At 44.3% G+C, this 22,330-nt stretch overlaps 1 protein-coding gene across 3 annotated transcripts in view; it reads left to right on the plus strand.

The window, feature by feature from the left end:
• The window catches only part of macrod2 (mono-ADP ribosylhydrolase 2), a 561,756-nt gene that overhangs the window by 530,766 nt on the left and 8,660 nt on the right, over window positions 1-22,330 (plus strand). For 2 of the 3 annotated variants that reach the window (XM_064316703.1, XM_064316705.1), the window contains exons 12-17: window positions 4,714-4,767; window positions 5,335-5,379; window positions 6,863-6,925; window positions 10,322-10,399; window positions 11,246-11,335; window positions 18,755-18,823. In XM_064316703.1, the coding sequence (XP_064172773.1) occupies window positions 4,714-4,767; window positions 5,335-5,379; window positions 6,863-6,925; window positions 10,322-10,399; window positions 11,246-11,335; window positions 18,755-18,823 (399 nt within the window). The remainder of the gene's footprint in view (window positions 1-4,713; window positions 4,768-5,334; window positions 5,380-6,862; window positions 6,926-10,321; window positions 10,400-11,245; window positions 11,336-18,754; window positions 18,824-22,330) is intronic. The other variant, XM_064316704.1, reaches the window with a different exon arrangement.

Raw genomic sequence — 22,330 nt, forward strand, 5'->3', positions numbered from 1 at the left:
GGAACTCTTCTAACAATCTCCCGTGTGTTTTCATTTAAAACATTCCACGCTCTTCACAGTTATTTAAAGTGTCGAAGGCAGGGTGTCTGTCTGTCTGTCTGTAAGCGCAGTTCTGCCATCCCCAGGAGTTACACTCGCCGGAACTTAGCGCAGATGCTAGCAGAGTACCCCGAGCCTGCCCATCAGGGCCGGTCTCCAGGTACTTACTCAATCAGCCGCTTGCCCTTCAGAAAGTCTTTCATTCAGGAGCCCGCGGCTCCCTGACGTCCCGCCGGACCACATCTACCGCAGTGGCCATTATCGGGGGACAGAGGCTGCAAACCGCTTTTTTTTTTTCTTTTTTTTTTTTTTGCTGAGAGCTTCTCAGCTTGACTTGCGCAGGTGTGAGGTAAAGCCTCGGAGCTCCTACCCACTGAAGGCGCAGGCTGGGACAGAGAAGTCTCTTTACTCCACACCTCCGCTGTCACCGTTTCATTTTGGATGGTTCGCCATGAAAGAACACGATGCTCTGCCCAGCTGCTCCGTGATCGAAGCACAGAAGGATAGACAAAAGAAAAAATTGGGTTTTGTATGTGAGCCCCCCCCCCGAACACACTTTAAAGGAAACTACATTATCTATCCTTGTGCTCTCTAAGCAGAACTCCGACTTAAAGACTGTTACCGAGGACTGTTACAGCCCCATTTAACCTCTCTGCAGTGTGCAAGGTCACTCATCATTGTTTCAGTCCATTTTCACATGAGGCCCATAGAAATCCATTCCGTGGGCATTACGGCTTTAGCCGGTACGCCAGCTCGATATCATCAAGCCTGTCAGCGCACCAGAAATTTACTGAGTGCCAAAGAGTACGCCCTGGGAATTGAGCACACAGCCACCCAGTCGTAAGCGCAGGGCTTTTAGCTCCGCTATTAACGGTGGTAAATAATTAAGGAGCCCTTCAGAGGAGCCGTAACCGTGGGCCAGCTGTCGGCCGGGGCGGGCCCGAGGACCGGCGCTGCGTCCTGGCCAGGGGTTTTAGCGTCTCTGGGGCTGTCGCTAGCAGCTGTCGCGCGGAGGCGGCCCTGTCCTAAATTTCGCACGTCCGCGCGCTGGCCATAGAGCTCGCGGTCCCCGGCATCCGGCTTCGCTCGTTCCCAGAAACCGCCATCCCGCTAGCAGAGGCGCTAAACGCCAGAGGGGCACCGCAGGGGTGCGAGGGGCGGATCTGGGACATCTCTGCAGTCACACGCAGCGATGGGTGGGGTGTGAACAGACAGGGGTTTTAGCCTTCAGCCTCGAGTCTGTTAAAATGTAACTGACACACTGTAGCTGACTGGTCACAGCTGTAGCTGTAGGCGATGGCGTGTCTCCGTGTGTCGCTGTGACGAGCGGGAGCCGGTAGCTTTAGTCTCAGCGTATCACCGTGACGACGAGCTGCTGGGAGCGTTAGCCTCGTCGCGTCCCTGTGACGGGCAGTTTGATGCGGTCCTTTCGGCTCGGCGTGTGGCTGTTTACACTGCAGTCAGAGGTTTCGTCCTCGGCGCCTCGCAGCGACAGGTGGCTCCCGAGCGCCTTGCTGCCTGAGCGGAGGCAGAGCTGCTTCTCTCCGCGCCGTGCCCACAAGCTGCTTTGTGATGTAATCCACATGAAATCCAGATAGGAGAAATATGTAAAACAAACAGGAGGCTTTTGCTTGTTAGGCTTGCTTCTGTGCTGTCTGAGGATCATTTACAGCAGCAGCGGCACCCGGCACTAGGAGCAGCAGCAGTAGCAGGCAGCTGAGTTTTTTTATTTAGTAGGTGTATATGAAAGATCAGGAAAGAAAGACAGAAACTGAGAAGGAGCTTTGAATATAATAATAATAATAATAAGGAGAAGAAGAAGAAAAAGAAGAAAGAAAAGAAGAAAAAGAAGACGATGAATAGGAATAATAATAATAACAATAATAATAATAATGATAATAATAGCGCCACCCCTCCTGAATGTGCTTCATCCCTTTAGTCCTTGTGTGGAGTATCCAGGTCATTCCCATCACCTTGCATGTAATGTTATGCAGATAGAATCTGTGTGCGTGGGTGTGTTTGTGTGTGTGCATGTGTATTGGTGAGGGGGGTGGGGCATGTAGGAGGTCATCAGCACGGAGAGCGGCAGGAGCGAAAGGGGCGTGTTTAAGCTTGTCACATGACTCCCGGGCTCCTGCACGTCCTTTGACGTTCAGCACAATCCTTTTTTGTAGGAGATCCCATCAGGATGGACAACAATGCTTTCACTGTTTGTAACTGCCTGCTCGTTTCAGAGAAAGGGGGTGGGGGCGGAGGGGGGGGGGGGTGTAGTATTAAAATAAATAGAAGTTGAAGAGCGCATACCTGTGGAAAGCCAAACAGCTCCGATTCCTGCATAGCCCAGAGCGACTGCACGCTCGGGAGGAATGGCTAATTGGGACACCGGCGGGGGGGAACGCTGTGACACCACTGCCACCTGCAGGCCAGAAGGCTCACCTCGCGCAGGTGGAATCTCTGTAGGAAAGTCGGGTTCATCAGCGCAGGTTTGGGTCAGTCCGGTCAGCTCATGGTCCCTGTCCGCACAGAGCTTTACAATGTCCGCTGTCATCCTGATTTGCATCTGCTCCCCACAACTGTGCCGCTGTTTGTAAATGGTCTTTTGCAGATGTCCCTATGTGTTGCCTGAGCACATGTTTCTGTTCCTTTTTTTCCCTTTTAAATATATTTTTCTTCTGGAAAAAAAGATTTGTTGAAAAATAATAAGTGGCATGTTCATGCCATTCTTATGAAAACCTAAAACCTATATTATATTAATAGGAGAGAAACGTATCTGATTGTTCGCTCATTTAGATGATTATTGCAGGGAAAGCGTGCTATGCTCAGTTTGCACTGGTGCGAATGGCTGACGTCCTGCACAGTGTGGTTAAGCTCAGGTTCTCGCAGCTGGACTCAAGAGCGACACGCGAGTGTCCGGTGGTGTTGTAGTGCCTCTCTTTACATGTAAAATCATTTCCAGGTTCTCCTAGCCTGTAGATAACCACGTTTTCCTCACGTGAACTTTACCTCATGTGAAGTTTAAAATGAGCTTTAAGGATTTGTTTTAATTTGTACATATGGGTGACGATGTGCAAACCTCATAATGACTGCCTCCTGTGTATAATTGCCCAATTTCGGCCTCGGGACTCTTAAACGCAATTATTTTAAGTCCCTGAAGATGAAAAGAGCAAAGCTTACAAGTTTCAGTAGTGAAGATGGGTCCATTTTGTCTGTAGATGCTAATTAGATGTAAAGGTTGAAAGCACCAGCTCATTTCTTCACAGACAACACAATTAGTTCAGGGTTTCAGATTTTCAGAAACCTTTGCTGTTGTAGTGGGGGTGTGTGGTGGGCGGAGAACGGTCCTGCCACAATAATAAATTAAAATTTGAATACTGATGTTCCTTTTGTATTCAAATTTCAAAGGTTGTCGAAAACCTGAAACCCCGAACTCTCTTTCTCTTTCTGTATTTATTTCAGGCTTTTAGTGCAGGCTTCAGTTTTTATATACACATTTACATAAATAAATACATGCATTCTCCCCCTCTATCCTAATTATCTACAATTACAAGTCATGGGGTTCGATCATTCTGTGATGGTCATTTATCAGCATTTGCCCTTTTGTATGCATTTCACATCATCGCGTCGGACATGCTGTCCTGAACGAAGAAATAAAACTCCTGGACTCGCGTTTATCTAAATCAGACGAGGCTTTTATATCCCTCTGAGTACTTGGCAAATTAGAGAAGACATGCACTTTTTTCCCCCTCTAGTTTCTTAAAAAAAAGCAATTATCACAGGCTGCGCTATAACCATTCTTGAGCCAGTCGGCTTATTGGTGTCCTGACTTTCGTTTAACTGGTCTGTCCGGTTTGGCATTGCAGCTGGCACAGGAGAGGCTGCATGGCATGGAGACAGCTCTCACTGCCTGGACGACCAGTCACAATAACCTCTGCACTGTGCCAAGTAGCCTTTTCAACTCAAGCCCATATATTGCAGCTGACGACAGCTTCTGGGATGTCTGGTTGACATGTATGACAAGCAGACATGTTATTAATCTGATTAATGGCGCTCACACTAGCACACACACATCCACGCACACACTCACTCATCACACATGCATGCACGCACATACACTCTTCTCAGCATTATACTCCACACACACACACACACACACACACACACACTCACACATGGCTCTCAGCATTATACTCCACATGCAGGCACACACATGCACACACACACTCACATGCATACATACACATGCTCACACACACACACAGGCATACACACGCACACACACACACATACACTCTCACACACACATGCATACACACACGCTCACACACACACACAGGCATACACACACACACACACACACACACACATACACTCGCACACACACACAGGCACGCACACACAGCCCTCTTTGTTGTTCATAAAGGATGACAAGAGCCGGCATGCTGGAAGTGAAGTGGATAGAAAGGTGTCCATCTGAGGGCTCCACGTCTAGATTACTGAGATCCCCCATGACTCTGACTTTGATCAGTACGATGCCCCTGGCTTCAGTTTGGCCCTGACATTAGACTGACCTGAGATCAGCCGCAGGGGGAGGGCTGCAAAGCCAGCCCTGGCAGCCGATGGAAGGGAGCGATTCTGTCAAACTAATCCACACCGCTCATATTTTTCCCCTGGCAGAGGAAGAGAAGAACAAAGACCACTCCATAGACGCCAACATGGAGAGCCAGAAAGGTACATTTCCAGGTTCCTGGATCACCTCGATCACCAAGGGCTGTTCTTTTTGTGGGTAAAGTAGGTTGTCACCTCTCAAACTCCCATGGCCATGTAGCCTTGGTCTTTTCCAGACTGACCTCCCAAGGCGAGGCTCACGAGACTGTCACATGACTGTCTGGGCTCGACCACTCTGCTTCCCAATCGTCCATCTGTGCTCAGCACCAAAAGGACCAAAGTTCTTTGGTTATCCTATGTTCTCCTTTCATTCTAGTCATCGAGAGTGCAAACATATAATAAGTCTTAAATTATTTATCACGATGAATGCAGTGTATGAGCAGATGACTGCCATTTTTCACAAATTAATGCATTTCCATTTCTACCTCACAGCAAGAAGTACCATTAATTATCACAACAGTATTTGGATTGGGTTATGCCTCCCGTTTCTGTGGTTAAATAGTTTGATAGAACAAAAGCATGTGAACAATTACTTCCAGTAAAGTGCAGAAAGGAAAGAGTTGTGTCTCATCAAATGAAAACTGTCTTATTTCATGCTTCTTTGTTTTTATGAAACCTGTTCCTGGCCAGAAGAGGAAGATCAAAGTGATGTGGATATGCAAAGTCAAAATTTAGGTACCAAACAATTCATCATGTATTCTTTTCCTGGGTTGGTTGGGGGAACGTATTTACCAGGGCATGCACCGTACGCCCAGACAATTTAAATGTTTTTCTCAACAATGCCTTTCTTTGAAAAATGTGTCACCGTGAAAACGAAGAGCCTAATTATCCAGAATAAAGCTCTACATACATGGTGTGACATGCAGTGATGTCATACCAATTGCCTCCTTCAGTGGCCCTACGCTTGTGGAGGATTCCACGATTTAATGGGCAGACTTTTGTAGCATCATCCATCAACTGTTTAAAGCATAATGTCAACAGTGTTTTTTTTTTCAGGTTTCATACAAATATAATTTAAAACGAGCCAACCAACAAAGTGCAGACACATTAAACAAATCCATGGGGATTGCTTTGAGCCCTGTCCTTGACCTTGTCTCATTGCCTGTACAAAAATCAGCACACAAACACGGTTGTTACTGTTGATGACATCCCCATATAGTATATGAATTGTTTAATACATAAAGACTTATAGAGAGGAACACATAACCTGTATTTACACATGACATTGTGTCTGTCCTTATAAACTTGGTCTTGGTATAGGAGTTTTGCTCAGAAACACTTGAGTATTTTAGGAGATATATGGCGGTATATAGAAGAGAAATAGAACATTTGTTTTATTTTGAAATAATCCAGAGGATGATTTCAAAGTTTCTCTTTTGTATATTTTTCACAAGAAAATCAATATGCAGATCAGCTTAAATTTTCTAGCAACTCTGAATCTAGCCTGAAATGATCACCTGCTGCCTAATATCAACTGAAAGAAGAGAACAGGCCTAGAAACACCTGTGTCAAATTTTCCATTTTATGTTTTTGCACTCGTTGAGTCTCATTCACAAAACTTTTCTTAAATTATTCTTACTTTTGTTCTTAAAAGTGTTCCTACAAAAAACCAATATGGGATTCATGACACGTGCTGACTTTTGTTTCTGTGCATTTGCGCAGGTGTATGATATGATAAATTTCATGCGCAACCCTGTTCATGTGATTTGCATAAGGAAACAGCCGGGAACGCATACAAATAATTTTTTTAAATGACGAATGTCGACATTAGCGTTGTCTTGTGAATGTTGAAAGATCGTTTAATTTTTCTGTTTGTTTCCTCTCAAGTGCGATTATGTGAAGAGATTTACATCAGGAGCCCCTGACTGATTGATGGCCATTATGGCATCCCTCTTATATATGATCCCACTTTTCATTCGATATGAAAACATGCCTACTATATAGGGCAGCATTATGTTTTTGCTAGGTGCAATAAATCCATGCAATGACAAATGTGTTCTGATTCAGTTCAGGCAGGGTGCATGAGAGGAAAAACAGAATACCTCACGTTCGGTGCTCCAATCAGCTGACAGTGACAAATGTCCCTTATCGCCTGCCACTTCTAGAATCCTTATGGTTTTTTGTATTATTTGCTAACTTGCTCTGCTTACTCTTCTAGAGCCTGATCACCCAGATCCAGAGGAAACAGAGGAAAAGAAAGATGAGAAAGTGCCAACTCCAGGTAATGATCCTGCAGGAAGTACATCTGCATATTTTCCACTCCATCTTTCCTACTTTATATATTTATTCAATAAATAGATAAATAATTATTTTTATGCCACTGTTGCTTTTCTTTATCTGATGTACCATCACTCCTGTTTTTACATCAATTCTTTATTAGTTTTTCCAACAATAAAATAACGATAACATTCCATTCCATATTTGAAATTACCCCCCTCCCCCCCGCACACACATCCCCCCGTGCCTCTTTTCCTGGCAATAAAATAATTCTTCTATTATAATATCTAATAATATTATGCACAGTTCATCTATAATTATTCAGTATGTACGCAATTATACATTCATACTAGCAGCATACAAAGATACTTATATATGCATATATCAACTGTTTCATCGCTCTTGTCTTTATTTGTTCTCTGTGGTAATCTGAAAAGCAACAACTGTCCCCTACCTGCAAGACCTTCTGTTTAAAGGAATGCTGGCAGACGGAGTTCATTATGAATAAAGTGTCCAGTACAGACAACACATTTTACATGTACACCAGGAATAATGTAATAGAACTGTTGGTTTTCAATGGGGCTATCTAGTGGCATATGGCAGAAACAGACACAGGGGAGTATTGTAAGAGTATTGAGTAAGAGCTGCTCCAGTGCTCCAAGCTGTAAAAAGTATACTATCACTGTACAGCAAATGCCGTTTCCCATGTATCTCCTGAGGTTGGCTTCCTCGATGAAACTAAATTGATGTTTACTTGTTCCTTCGCTACCATTTTGTGTGACAGGACACGCCGTACCCCATTGAAGTCAGATGCTGTGGAAACGTATAACCTTTCCTTTAGTTCCATTGCATCCCACTACTGTACGTCGACCATTGCAACCACAAATATGTTTACGCGAGAGAATCTTCAAGACACGCGTGCGGCGTAATCAAACAAACATCCGCTGTGCATCAGAAATTTGGGCCGAGTATCATTCATTTGGGACTAAGGAGTCAGAACCGAGGCCATGAAACTATTGACGGGACGCAAAATGGCGTCCGTAATCGAAAAGGCGGTTTTATTTACTGAGGGACTTCCCCTCACAGGCGGAGCAGTCTCTGTTTTTGGGTGGTGGAGGAGAGCGCGAGCCCTTACGCTTAAACAAGGTAGGGCGGCGACCATCCATCCTCCTGGATCAGCGCGGGAAAGGAGACATCGGGGAGGCTTTTGTTCTCCGTCTCTGTCGATTCAGCACTCGGGGACGAACCGAGGAGCGCGGCGCGCCTCTTTTCCTGAGCCGCTGTCTGAAGGCGCTCTGCGGTTATTCAAAGATCTCTTTCTGCCGCGGAGAATGTGACCTTTGAAAATTTATCGAGTAAAATTTGTCTCCCGAGGGGGAGAGGAGGGAATATACTGTGAAGGGTACGGCGGAGCGACGATAATTCAGAAAAGCCAGAAGTTTAGAAGGGAGGCAGGGCTGAACGTTTCAGTGCGTAATTAATATCAGGTTCGGTGGGGCCGCGCGCGGGCCACGGATCAGAAGGACGGGGCGACGCGATGCGTCAGCTGACCTTCGTTCCGAGTGACCGAGCGACGGCTTTGTTTAAAACTGGAGGTGGAAATCCCGCGTCCTCCGCCTTTTATGTGGCATAAAAACAGGACGGTAGCTCGCTTTAGCGCTGCGGTCCTGGTCCTGACCGCAGGGGTACCGACGGCGGTGCGCGCGGTTGGAAGGGAGGCCCGGAGCGGTCCGTTTTGTGTTTCGTAGGTGCTCGCGGGTCAATGAATCAATGCTGTTGCTGAACGAGCGGGTTCTTTAATTCTTGCATGCGTATTCCCCGACCGTGTCCCGCCGTTTATCGCGCTCTCTCAAACGGCACGGTGGGGGTTACGTTTTACGACGCAGCAGTGACCCCTTTGGCTAACGGAGAGGCTGTACACGCTAAAAATTCCCAGGTTCCCTTGTCCTGCCAGATGTTCGCCCGTAATTTCAGATCGCTCCTGGGTGGAAAATATTTCAGCTCCGGAACATTCCGTTTGATCCGTGGTCCCGCCCCCCCCCCCCCCCCGTTCCACTGGGGCTGCGGTTCAGATGTGGGCGTGCTGTAAATGGTCCCGTCTACTCTCTGTGTTGTGTGCGTTTTTCATCCATCTACCGAGTATTTAACATTCCCTTCTCATCTGTGTCTGAATCACGAAGAATTTACCTTGGAATGTGCAGTGTGTGAAGTGTTTGCCAGGGTCAAGTGTTTTAGCAATATAGAATAAAAGCAGTACATGCTGTACACGCATACATATTCCCCCGGTCCTCAATCCATCCTCCCACCTACAGTACTAACCCCATTTTACCAGTAGCTATAAAGAACAAAAATGTACACACATTCATACAAACATATACCTTCTACCCAGAATCTGCGATGCAATGTTTTCAGTTTGCTTATGTTGAAGGGCCTCAATGGCTGGTAAGTAACTGTGGTGAGGAACTGAAAGCTTAATCCTTTGCTGGAATGGCCTGATAGTAGGACCAGGACATGTTGGAGGAATGATGGCATCGATCTGAGATTGGCAGATGCTGTGAAATGGGGTCGCTAAGAGCAAGGACACGCGCCGCTAGCCCATCCAATATAGCATCGTGACCCTCCCTGACGATAGCGGCCTCAGTCCCCGCTCCGTACCCACGATGCAGTTGTGTGTCAGGAGGCAGACCTTGACAAATCAGAGTTGAAGGCACACGCAGCTTACCGTGACACGGACGGTCGCGCTTCAGCGGATAGCCTCAGAAATCCTCGGCGAAGTACTAGAAACTGCAAAACACCTGTTTCGAAGGCAACAGGGTGTGAAGAGAAATCCCTTATTGGTGTTCTTTTGTCTTTTTACTACCCACAGAATCATCCACGGTCACCGCGGTCCGGTATCGCACACTAACGAAGACCCTGAACATTAGCGTAGCATGCGCTTCATGTGTACAAATGAAACAAATGTAATTTGTCCGATTTAAATCAGGAGTGAAATAGTCAGATGTGCACTGATAATGGTGTAATGGTCCAGGCAGCGAACATGCTGTTCCTGTGATGCTTTTTTGGAAAAACATTAGAAGGCGTGGCCTGCCAACAGTAAAGAAGCAGGTTGTGTCAGTAAAACAAAAGAGGCTCTGTGAGAGGTTTTCCCTTGTTTTAGGTCCCCTGCTCTTCTGAAGATGATTGTGTCTCCCATTACTGAGTATTTGTTCATTAAGAGACGCCAACCTCTCTCACTCACTCTCTCTCTCTCTCTCTCTCCATTGTTCTCTCTCCCTCTCTCTCTCACACACACACAACACACATGCATGCACGCACACATGCGCACACGCAAACACACACACATGCGCACTACTACACACACACACACACACACACACTCACTACACGCATACACACGCAGACGTCAGCAGGAGAGAGGAGGGCGCCGCGGAGGGGGACAGGCAGTCTGAAGACGCAGAAAGCGCAGTGGATTCCGAAGGTAAGACCCTTCGCCTCTTAAATCAACAGCCTGAGAGGAAGAGGCGATGAAACCCCCCTCTCTGGCCCTGCGATGCCGGCTCACACTCTCTGCGAAAGGGGAGCGAATTAGCATGCCGCTATGTATTTAATGAATAATAATCCCTCTTGAGATTCAGCAGGGCCAGTGGAACTCTCCACTGGTTCAGCGTCGGCATTGCAGCCGTGTTCTAATTAAGAGGCTGGAGAGTCACCAGAGTCACCCCGCACGCGGTATATGTACCACCGCGTCTGCACCGAAAGTTTCAATTACGGACTCCATTTTAGAGCCTTTTGACACGAGCTCTCGCCCCAACAATGGGCTTGGCAGTACAAGGACGTCTTTGACTTAAATCCTGTACAGATTGTTACCAGTCAGCAGCGGCAATGAAAAGAAAATCATGACCACAGCTCCTTCGCACGTGTAATCTGTAATAAGAAAGAATGAAAGAAAGAAAGAAAGGAAGGAAGAAAGAAAGAAAGAAGACTGCAGTGTGTGTGTTGAAAGATGACAGGGGTCAGGAAAGAGAGCATGCCCAGCCGGTGAAACTCTGAGATAGATGACCCCGCCCTGAGCCATAGCTCTCCACTGCTCTGTGAACTGGAGCAAAAATAGGGCTGGGGAAAGACCACATTCATAAAAGAGAGAGCCGTAATCAGACTCGCAACCGTCCGCACAGTCGGAAGCTCTCTTTATTAAATAAAGAGTTATAAAAAGCTCATTAAATGGAGAAAATGAAAAATGAATAGGAGAGCCTAGCCCATAAATTCTGAAGCCATTTTTTAAATGATTTTGTTCTTCTTTCCCCTGGTCATGGTGCTGTGATAGCAGAGAGCAGGAGCAGCGCTGGTAAGGATGAGGCCAAGCCCCTGTCAGCGCAGATGGCCGCAGCAGGAGCAGCCGGGTGTCTGGATAAAGGTAAGATCAATAAAGTTCATTCTATAGCCATAGCCGCTGGCGGGCATGGATGCACATCTGTTTTTACTTACACAAACACACGCACGCACACAAGCAGGTGCATGCATGCACACACACACACACACACAAGCACACACTGGCACACACTTTTTTAAATGACAAAAACATTTAATTCTTTATATGTGACTGCAGTTAAGCAGGCAATTAAAAAGACTTTGGAAACACAAACCACAGTATCTCTCTCGGTAAGGTTCTCGATGGCTGCTCATATTCAGTCATATTCTGAGTTCCTTTTTCGTTTTGTCTTGCATCTCAAATCAATGCACCGATATCATGGTTGAGGAGTATGCGCTTTCAACCGCAGTTGCCTCCAGTTGAAGATGCCTTTCCCTCAGACTTCCATACCAGCGTGACCTCAGCCACTGTTTCCTCATGAAGCACCCATAGGTTCAGCAGTCTTTGTCACTGAAGCACCCCAAATTTGCCCCAACAACCACTCCTCTATTAAGCACCCCAAACATGCTCCAACAACCACCCCTCTATCAAGGACCCCAAACATGCCCCAACAACCACCCCTCTATCAAAGCCAATAAGATCTCTTCTCCTAGATATGGTAGCCAAAGTTAATGGGCAATTGAGTCTGCCCCGCCTCTTTATACACCACCCTGAGCATGCTGGGATATTAATTGTGTAATTAACTCAGGAACCACCCCCGTGTGGATGTACCTGCCTTTAATATACCTTATATTTCTCATTTACCAAGATTTTTCCTTTATTTTGGCACTTGTATCTACACATCATATCAAGTACTCACATGCACACAGACACACACATATACACACAGACACACACAAAACACAAACATCCAATTCGAAAGCGGACCCAGATACCAGACTGTCAGGGTACATTCCAGACTGAACATGTCTGGACAAAAAGTTTGGGTTTAACTACGGATTCCACACCTCGACTCGGTGATGTCAGCCCCCTCCAACCGGTCTGTGCCGTGCACATCTGCAGCACCGTTTCCCCTTAGAACATTCTTATTAATGGGTGGTGGTGTTGACATGGGGGAGGGGGTGCTGGCAGTGTGGACCAGGAGGTGGTGTTGTTTGCACAGGCAACAACATAAAAAATTCACTGCGTGGCATACGCAGTCTCGAGGCAAGGGTGACAGTAGCTCGTCGTGTGCATACTGCTCAGGGAAATGATGGGTGACATTAGGAAACAATGGTAGGTCTAGGTCCGTACACAACTGTGCGCTATGCCTTTGTGTGTTTGTATGTATTAATTGGCCTTCATATGTGATAATCAGGGGGATGCCTGTAGACATGTAGAAAAATTGATTCCAAAGTTGATAACTTTGAGTATTGTTTGGTCAGTGACTGATGAGCATAGGATGTGGATGAGTGATCTGTGCCAAAAACATAATTTCTGTCTGTAACCAGTAAATATAACTGTAAGTATGGGGACAAAAATATCGGTATCAAGACTGCCTTATTTAACAGAACAGAACGTTTTCAGACTTAAAAACGGTTCAATAACCTTCTCAATGTGCATGAATTAAGACTGGCTTCTTTTACCCTCCAGCCACAAGTACATATGTCTGGATTTATAAATAAAATTGCTTTACCTTCATGTTGTTCGGCTTCTCCTGCATGAAATCAATATACAATTTTACCCACGGGTCAAATGTAACAGCTGTGAAGCGCCAATTATGTTGATTTAATAAAGACGTGTTTCTTCCCTTTATACAGTTAAAGTTATAAGTTCTGTTGGACAGAACTTCACATTTTAAAAAAGTGTGTGGTCAAGAAGTGTGGCACAGTGCGTAGGCTGGCCAAATCTTGAGCTAAACTCTTACACAAAAGGTTTATTTTATTTTAAATGAATCCAAAGAGGACCACTGGCACCATTTCTATCTACATGAATAACTGTCATACAGTTAAATACGTATTAAAGAAGAGAAGTAGCTCATCCAGGCACCAACCTTTTGTGAATTAGGTGCTCATGAGCATTCTAGAAGATGCAAGCCTTTAAAAATATTTTATTTATAGTAACTTAATAATTTATTCACTTGGCGGAGACCTTCACACTGCCCAACTTGCATAATTTACATTTTACAACTGTTCAGTCTTCAGAGGTGGCCATCTACTGAAGTTCTCTTCACGGACTCAGCAGCACTGCCTGTTGTGGTTATACACCCAGGCCCTTATGCAGTGCTCCCACGCCGCCACACCGTGATCATTTCTCACCTGCTCAAATTAAAACTCCTGCCAACCCGGGCCTTGACTGTGGCAGTAATGAGGGGATGACTGTGCTGAAATTGGCTCGGAATAAGCGGTCCTGTTTTCTCCCCTAAATAATCTGCGAGGGGGAGGAAATATTGACAGCTGCTCAGTCGCAAAGCCGCCCCTGTGCAGTTAATTTACAAATGGTTTCCTGGAGCATAGCACGCGGGTCGATGGAAAATGTATCCCGCAGTTCGGGTCTGATAAAGTGGCAGACCTGCTTAAATTCATTGCCTGCTATTTGCTCACGTCCCGGGAACTTGGTGTCTCTTACCCACACGAAGGGATAACACTAATAATGTTTTCACCAGCATAGCCCAAATAGGAAGGGAAACTGAAGCTACTGCCAGCCACAATAATGGCTTCTTTAAAGTGTAAATACGATAGTGAACAGACACATCCGTTCTGATGGGCAAGAGCAGCAGAAAGTTTAGCATGGCTAGTAGAACTGTAGTGCTTCAGTGAGCCAGGGGCTGGAAAATAAGTATTAATACAGTTAAATCTTACCCTTCCCTGTTTTTCTTAGTATAAGTGAAGATGTAGCAGGTTAGGTTCTGGAAATAGGTCATGAGACAGAAAAGTGCATTGCTGTATCAGGGAGAATATAGTGGGCCCGTTAAAGAGTTAGAGGCACTCAGCCATAGTGAGATTTGAACCTGTGCCTCTCACTCACGCAAAGGCTCCAAAGACAAATGCGTTACACGGAACCTGAGGGTTGTGTCGCCAGAGAGTGTTGTCACGGTAACCTGCTATGAGGCCTTCACTTTACTGCGCTTCACTATTCTTACTTGGGAGCTAGCCAAGCTACATCCGTTACACTGGGGATGTGAAGATTCACGGATTTGACTCGATGCATCAATCCAAGTTTCTAAAATTTTGGAATGAGATTTGTGCACCCTGAAAGAGGAGAGACCACATCCGCAGGACGTTTTTGCAACAAGGCCACATCGGCTCTCTGGCTTGGTGAGAGATGGTCATCATGAACGACTGAGGTGAAATTGGCTGGTTTTGGTACCTCAGGCCCCAACACACGTCTCTCAATCACCGTAGTGACCAGTGAGAGAGAAACCGCTTATCTCCATGCTTTTAGCAGATTGAGGTGGTAAATCTGTGTTACCCCTGGTTGTCTGGTCGCAGAACCTGCTAATCAGCATCCCCACATCACTGTGTGACCACAAACAGACCATGCCACTTGGCAAGCAATTTTGAGTTAGAGGGAGGGAGTAAAAGAAGTACTTGATCTCCCAGTGAAAATGGTCTCATCTGAGCCCCTCTATTATATACACACTGCTGACTTTCTTTTGCCTGTAGCAAATGCTCCCGTGACAACTGCCCCAATGTGTGGGATTTCGCTCGCAGGTCCAGAACGTACTGAATTTCATTTTTACTTGTGCTTGGACCCTCCTCCCAGCTTTCTTTAATCAGATCCAATGCACCACGTGGTCGCTAACCAAAGAGCAGTTCAAAGCTGCCTGGGGCACAATAGATGGTTCAGACACTTATCCCGATTTCGACTATCTTAGGAATCATTATTTTACAAGTTTTATTAAATCGTTCTACCAGTCCGTCCATTTGCAGATGATAGACAGAAGTCAGAATCAATTTAATTCTTAATAATTCTGTTTGCACAGTGCGTGGGACATTAAGGAAGTGCCTTGATCTGTTAGAATCTCTTTTGGGATTCCAACTCGAGAGATTATTTACGACAATGCTTATGTGACGTTCTTAGCCGATACGCTGGACAACGGCACTCTTTTGGGACATCGCCTTGTCTAGTCTACCACAATTAGCACAAAGAGGTACCCCCCGTGCACTTCTCTCCAATGACCCGCTGAGGTTCACTACCACATGTTCAAATGGGACCTTCATTAACAGTAATGGCTGTAATGGCACATTTGGAATGGCTGCCAGGTTAACTAGCTGACATTTGGGACAATCTGCACACCTCCGCTGCACCTCAGCCCGAATGCCTAGCCAATAGAATGGTACCATGAGCCTACTCAGAGTTTTATGTGCCCCAAGGTGGCCAGCCATTGGATTATGATGAGCCGCCTGGAAAAGCATTTCCCGACAACTTTTAGGGACCAACAACTGATTTACTTCCTCTCCTTGCCATCCTGTTTTGGCTGGAAACTAGTGGTTAGCATCTTGCAGCATAGCTTCTGTATTTCTTTGTTTGTGAGGTCTTCTGTGGGCAGTACTCACTGACACATCCACACCTGCCTCCTGAAGTATGTTTCTGATCTGTTGGACAGCTGTTTGGGGTTTTTCTTAATTATAATGAGAAATGCCATGGGCCCTTATATCTATGCATATGAATGCTTATAATGGTTTTGTAAATGTTGCAGAACCCCGACTTAAAGTATTACCTTTTTATTATTTAAGGTTTGTTCGTTCATTTTCTTGTTAATGTGACTATTCTGGCCCCTCTGGAATGTGTGTATTCAGCTGTGCTCCAGACTGTCAGTGCTGTATTTAGAGTGACTGCTGGGTCACATTCTTTCTTGGTGTATAGTTCTCAAAGAACTTGGAAACATTGGGCCATGTCATATGGCACCAGGAGCACCCAGAGTGCCTGGCGTTTCCCAGGGGAGGAAATCAGAAGAAACACATCCAGCATACCTTCACTTTGTTGTGTCTCAGTACAAAAGTTTGATTCTTCTTCTAATTGACCACAGTTGTGTCAGCTGTACTTTGAAGTCCATTTGAGCCTTTTCAAGCATAAGCTTGCTGGAGACTCGTTCTCCAGAAGCACTCCCTGTTCCTGTGTGTGCCCCTGCAGCATTCTTCACCAAGCCTTTTTTAATCCCGAAAAGGTCTGAGTCATTGATGCTTCATCAATGAAGATGCACACGGATTTAGCAAACTTGATAGCAGGCGCTACACCCTGCATGTCTTTAATCCAGGAGTAAGACCATTTTGTGGGACTGCTTACAGTGTTGTAAAACATTTGGTTCACCGGTTCAATGTGTTGAAGGCCACGTATGTAAGTAACTGTCCTACATACCGTATACCTAGAAGTGATAAAATCATATGCCTGAATTCTATTAGCACTTTTTTTTCCACGTTCAATCTAACATTCTCCTGGTTTTGACATGAGATTATTCCAGTGTTGGGGAGTAGCGGTACTACTACTACTAGCTCAACTACACATCTTAGTAGTATTTAGTATCTTAACTACTCTCAAGTAAACAGCTAGCTTTCAAGCTAAGTTATTTTTTAACCAAGTAGTGAGGTAGCGTGGACAAAGAGTAGTTAAGACACCTCCATTGATCCAAGTCTAAATAATGCAATTTATTAGCAAACCCTAAGCTGGCTGTTATGTTCTTGAGGCTTACAGGTGGTTTGAATCTTGTGGTGAACCCTCTGAGGTTATGTTGGTGTAGTTTTCTTTTTGTGCTAGTCCTTGACATTTCTATGCCTGTATCCTGGAGAGTGCTCTCAGTTGTTTGATGGCTGAAAAGGGGTTTTTCTTCACGACAGAAAGTATTCTTCAGTCATCCACCACAGTGGTCCTCCATAGTCTACCAGATTGTTTGACATTGCTGAGATCACCAGCAAGTTCTTTGCTTCCTAACGATGTAGTAAACAGTTAATTTTGACACACCCAATGTTTTGGCAATGTCTCTGATCGATTTTTTCTGATTTGTTAGTCTCTGCTTAACTGACACTTCTTTGGTCCTTATGTTGAGACACACAACAGTAACAGACTCCAAATGCAAATGCCACACCTAGAATCAACTCTAGACATTTTGTTAGTTTTCTTGTTCACAAATTAACGATGCAACAACACATAGTTGGCCAAGATATGGCTGAGCAGCCAATTGTCCATCTGGTGTCCTAAAATGGAGGAACTATGTATAAAAAGGGCTGTAATTCCTACGAGGTTCCCACAATATGGATGTATGTACCCTCAAATTAAAGTTGACAGCTGGTGCTGGAGTAACAAAAAAATAAAACAACAACATTTGTGTCACTGTGTAAATACTTCTGGACTGCACTGATTTCCTCTTTCCTTGGTCATTTAATTATTTATTAATATATTTAGTTATGCTTGATTTTATTCATTCATTTTTTTTTTTATTTATGCAAAGTTTTTTTGTATATATTAGGTATCCCTGTTTTCCAAGTGATAGGGTTGCCAATGCCTGAATTAATGAAGCAGACTCAGAGGAGCATAACCATTGCGAACCCTGCAGAAATTCTCTCAGCTGTTTGTAAGTTGGATTGTCAGAACACTTAAAATCCATCTCTTCATTCTGCGAAATGGAGAGTTTACGACGTGTAAAATGTATGCATATCGCTGATGGATTTAAACCGAGCATGAAAGTCAAATGTACTTCGCTATTTAGTTTCAATGCTGTTTACAGGGGCCGTTTTAGTTAGTCTCCTAAAAGCCACAAACAGAGTTTGTTTAAAAAAGTAATAAAGGTAATTGGATGTTGGTACACAGTGATTGCCAAAAACAGGAACAGGTGTAAGCTGTGTGCATTTACAGATGGAAGTGTTTTTTTTTTTTTTTTTCTCACCGCTACCTTCCACTATTATCCAGCCATTTCGCGTGCGGTTCAGGAGTTCACAAATGCGGATTTCTCGGTCATTCGGACAGCGGCTGAATTCTGCAGAGCCATTATGTCTGCGGACTGTTATCTGGTCACCCCTGGCTCAAGCCACAGTCACATCAAAGGACGAACTGCAGGATAAGCCTTCCACAATTAGGCTGAAAGGCATGTTTCCAATATTGCTTTGAAGATGCTCTTTTGATCAGCGCAATCTATCCCTCCCAGGCCTTTTGTACTGTGGAGTGGGTATAAGAAAGGCACATTATTCGAAAGTTCGGAATAATCTGCCTGCCACCAGCAAGGATCGCTGCTTTGTGGTGCAGGATTGGACCTGGTCAGATCACACACACTTAGCATTGTTACGTGATGATTGCACCACCCGGTACTTTCAGCTTCACCACATGCTAAGGCTGAGTGTTTATGAAAATATACACACAATTTTTTATTTGATTTTCTCCCATCAGTATTATTGTCAAAGATGCCTTAAATTCTTGAAATATTGGCCTGGCTCACTCTGAGTAAGAGCGACTCTTTCCTTACCCTTGATTTCACTCCTCTCCCGCTTGCAGAGTTGCCAGCTGCAGAAATGGAGGAGTCCATGGATGTGGACCAATCAGTAGAGCCACTGGAGCCCGAGGGTGAGTCTCTATGAAAAACAGCAACAACAGGCCAGCTGAATCAGTGAAATGGGCACACTTAGTGGTTTTTTTTATGTGTTGCAAAACTAAAATAAAAAACAACAGTAATAATAATGGTATTATTATTATTGTTGTTGTTATTATTATTATTATTATTATTATTATTATTATTATTATTATTAATAAATGCCACATGCATGGAAAAGCTCAAAACATCAACTTTTGTGTTCAGCGTTGAGACACTGGCTTTAGCCTCTCAGAAACAATACAAACAACATGATTTAACGTCCTCACACTCTACTGTCTTGCTTTTTTGACATTCATGAAGGTTTCAGAGAGATTCAAGGTAAGCCAGCTAAACAAGAGCCAGTTCCCACCAGACTCTGTTGTTTATTCTGTTGCCCTGTGTCTCGTATCGTGTGGCCTTCAGTTGAATTACAAGGGCATACGGGAGGAGACACACTGTAATTTTTTTTGTTTTTTTATTTTTGTTTTTCCTTAATGAGTCTGTGGATTATGCAAAGTAATTCACAGGCAAGGGCTGGCTGCCATTGACAGGTGGTTTTGCAGGTATCTAGGTCAAGCGGGGGGTGTTGTATTTTGCATATTTCTGTATGTCTCTTTTCTCACCGAGTTGTGTGTGTGTGCGTGTGTGTGTGTGTGTCTGTGTGTGTGTTTGTGTGTGCGTGCATATGCATGCTTGTGTATAAATGCCTGCGTGTCTGTATCTAAATATGCTTGATTTCTTTCATCTGTAAGATTTAAATATCAGCTCATCCGATTCAATCCGAATTGTTGTGAGCTTCTTGAAAGCAAACTTTTCTCATTTCCTTCTCCTCATTTTAAATGTGTAATTTCTGAGATACTGTTACAGCTCATGGCTTGGTACTGATTTTAAAGATCAGCTCCCATTTGTTTGCCACACTGCACATTTCACTAAAGGCTTCTGATGAAAGTTCTGTGACCAAATAAAACCCCAAAGATAACAGATCATTTCAGTCCTTTCTGGACTCACTCTAAGTACTTGTGGACGTTAATTCCAGGCTTTCATTATATATGTGTGTAGCTGCAATCAGTAGCAATGATGCACAGTGGTTAAGGAGCTGAGCGTGTAACTGAGATGTTGCCGGTTCAAATCCCAACAGGATTCATATTTGATGAACATATTTAACCTGAATTACTTCATTAAATATCCAGCTGTTGAAATGAACAGTGTGTATACAACCTGAGCTGTACAAGTTGCTTTGGGTAAGGGTGTCTGTAAGGGGGTAGTGACTGAGATACGGAGACACCTGGGTATATGGGGAACAAGTGCAGCGGAACCTCAGAGTTGTGCCCTGACTGGTCTAGTGAACAGGGTTGAGCCCAGGAGTACTGCAGCGTAAGCAGCGTTTCAAGCTCCCCGTACAGTATCTAAATTATCTTTGCATTTTCAGTGATGCAAAAAGTAAAAAGAAACGAGTAAAAAATGGTTCCATTGATAAAAACTGGAAATATAATACAGCTCTGTGTATAACTGTGTGTTGCGTCCATCAAAACTCGGCACATTTGGAGCAATGGTACAAAGGTACACTTTTGACAGATTTTTTAAAAAATAACAGCGCTGTTTTATTTTATTTTTTCTTTCTTTTTTGTTTTCGAACTGGGACCATGAGTCCACCATAAAGTCAGTAAATCATCGTTCAGTGTTCAGTACTTCCTCTATGATGTTTTTTTTATGATACGGCTGGAGTCATCCCTGATTCTAGCCATATCCATGTAGCCAGTCCATGTAGCCTCTCTTACACTGTATATCTTGCTCTTTCCTTAATCAGTAGGCTTCAGTTTCACTGTAATCAACATTTACATTCCCTATGACATTTCAGCACAGAGTTTCAGTTAATGCTTTAGTTTTTGAGAAGGCCAGACAGCATTTTATTTAAAGCTGTGCTTGACATGACATTAGTTAAACTGTGAGTCAGCTGCATACTGTACATACAGTAACCGCAGTGAAGAGTTGAAGGTAACACAACTGTATGAGTAGATGTGGAGAAACAGGTTGTAATGGTTGTATTGTTAAGTTGCTTATTTCTGAAATTGCATATATATATATATATATATATGTCTGTGGGCTAGCAAGGATAGGCTGTTCTCTTCAATTTATTTAAGGATGGATGCCTTCTTGCTCTGTCGTCGACGTTTGTCTCAGAGCAGCCAATGAAATGCGCTCTATGGCCCTCCGTTTCCTTTGTGCTGTTCACCTTCTGTCCCCCGGCCTCGTCCTCGCCATTGTGCCTCCTGCAACTCTTCGACCAGATGGTCTTGAGTTTCTCTTTTCACCCTCTTCAAAGCCCTTGGTGTTCCTCTCATCTCGCCAAGCGTACCCTCGCTCTGTGTAATTAGCTCGAGCCTATTCAGTCCTCACAGGGGATCACTTAAAGACCCCGACCGTTTCAGAAAGAGAGCCTGTAAAGGGAACCTTGTAAGGTTAGGGAAATCCGCAGGGGGAGCACAATGCCTTTTCATGTCTGGGACCTTTCCCTTTTGCCTCTTTTTAAAAAGGCAGAATATTTATGCCGACGCCTCGCCTTTCACATCGAGCGTGCGGCGGGGGCATTCCCTGCTCAGCAGGTCACAGTTCAGCGCTCTCTAATTGGTTTAGATTATGAGATGCTACATTATCTCGCCGCAATAAAATTCTGTACACAGTCAAGTGTTACACAAAGTGATTTTTTTTTTCCCCCCCAGAACTGAGGGGATTCATTCGGAGAAGGCATTTTCACTCCGCACCTGCAATCTTTTTTAACGTTTATGTTTGCAAATGTTTCGCTTTCTAAATTTACCACTTCATTAGTCGGTTTCTTCAGGACCTCCTTTCTAAGAGCTGCCCAGTTGTGTTTTGCATAAAAGGGGAAGAGTTCTTTCATTTGCTCTGCTTTAGGCACAAGGCACTCAAGACAAAAACAATGTCACAGAACGGCAGCTTAAAACCAAGGGTTTAATTCTAGAGGGTCTGAAAAAAAGAATGTCTGATGCCTTTTAAGGCAGCCATCTTTGCACAAGGTAACAGAACCTTTCAAGCCTTCTCTTTTATTTGCAGTTTTAAGAGATTGCCCACTCACCTAGAGAAATCCCTTTTGAAATGGGATTTTTGAATGGCCCTAGCAGTACTTTTCTTCTGTTTAGTACCTAATTCCCACATGGAAACAGTCTGATTGCATATGCAGTACCAGTCTTGTGGGAGCATATTTAATTTTTTTCCCAATGAGAATAGGGAAGGAATGCTTATGATTATTCCACACACACATGCGCACGCACGCACACATAGAGAGAGCTTTCCAAAGTTCTGAGAGTTTGCACATTAAGTGAAATGAAACAATGTGCATGAATATCACAGATAATTAGACCAATTTACAGTCTAAATTTATCATAACCTTTTTAGTCTTTGTAACCGAGTTGTATCATTTTTATATGGGTTTTATTTTGTCTGTCATTTGTCATTTAAAATTTCAAGGCTTAATATTAAAT

The sequence above is a fragment of the Anguilla rostrata genome, chromosome 18 (assembly GCF_018555375.3).
Source record: "Anguilla rostrata isolate EN2019 chromosome 18, ASM1855537v3, whole genome shotgun sequence".
Lineage (NCBI taxonomy): Eukaryota > Metazoa > Chordata > Actinopteri > Anguilliformes > Anguillidae > Anguilla > Anguilla rostrata.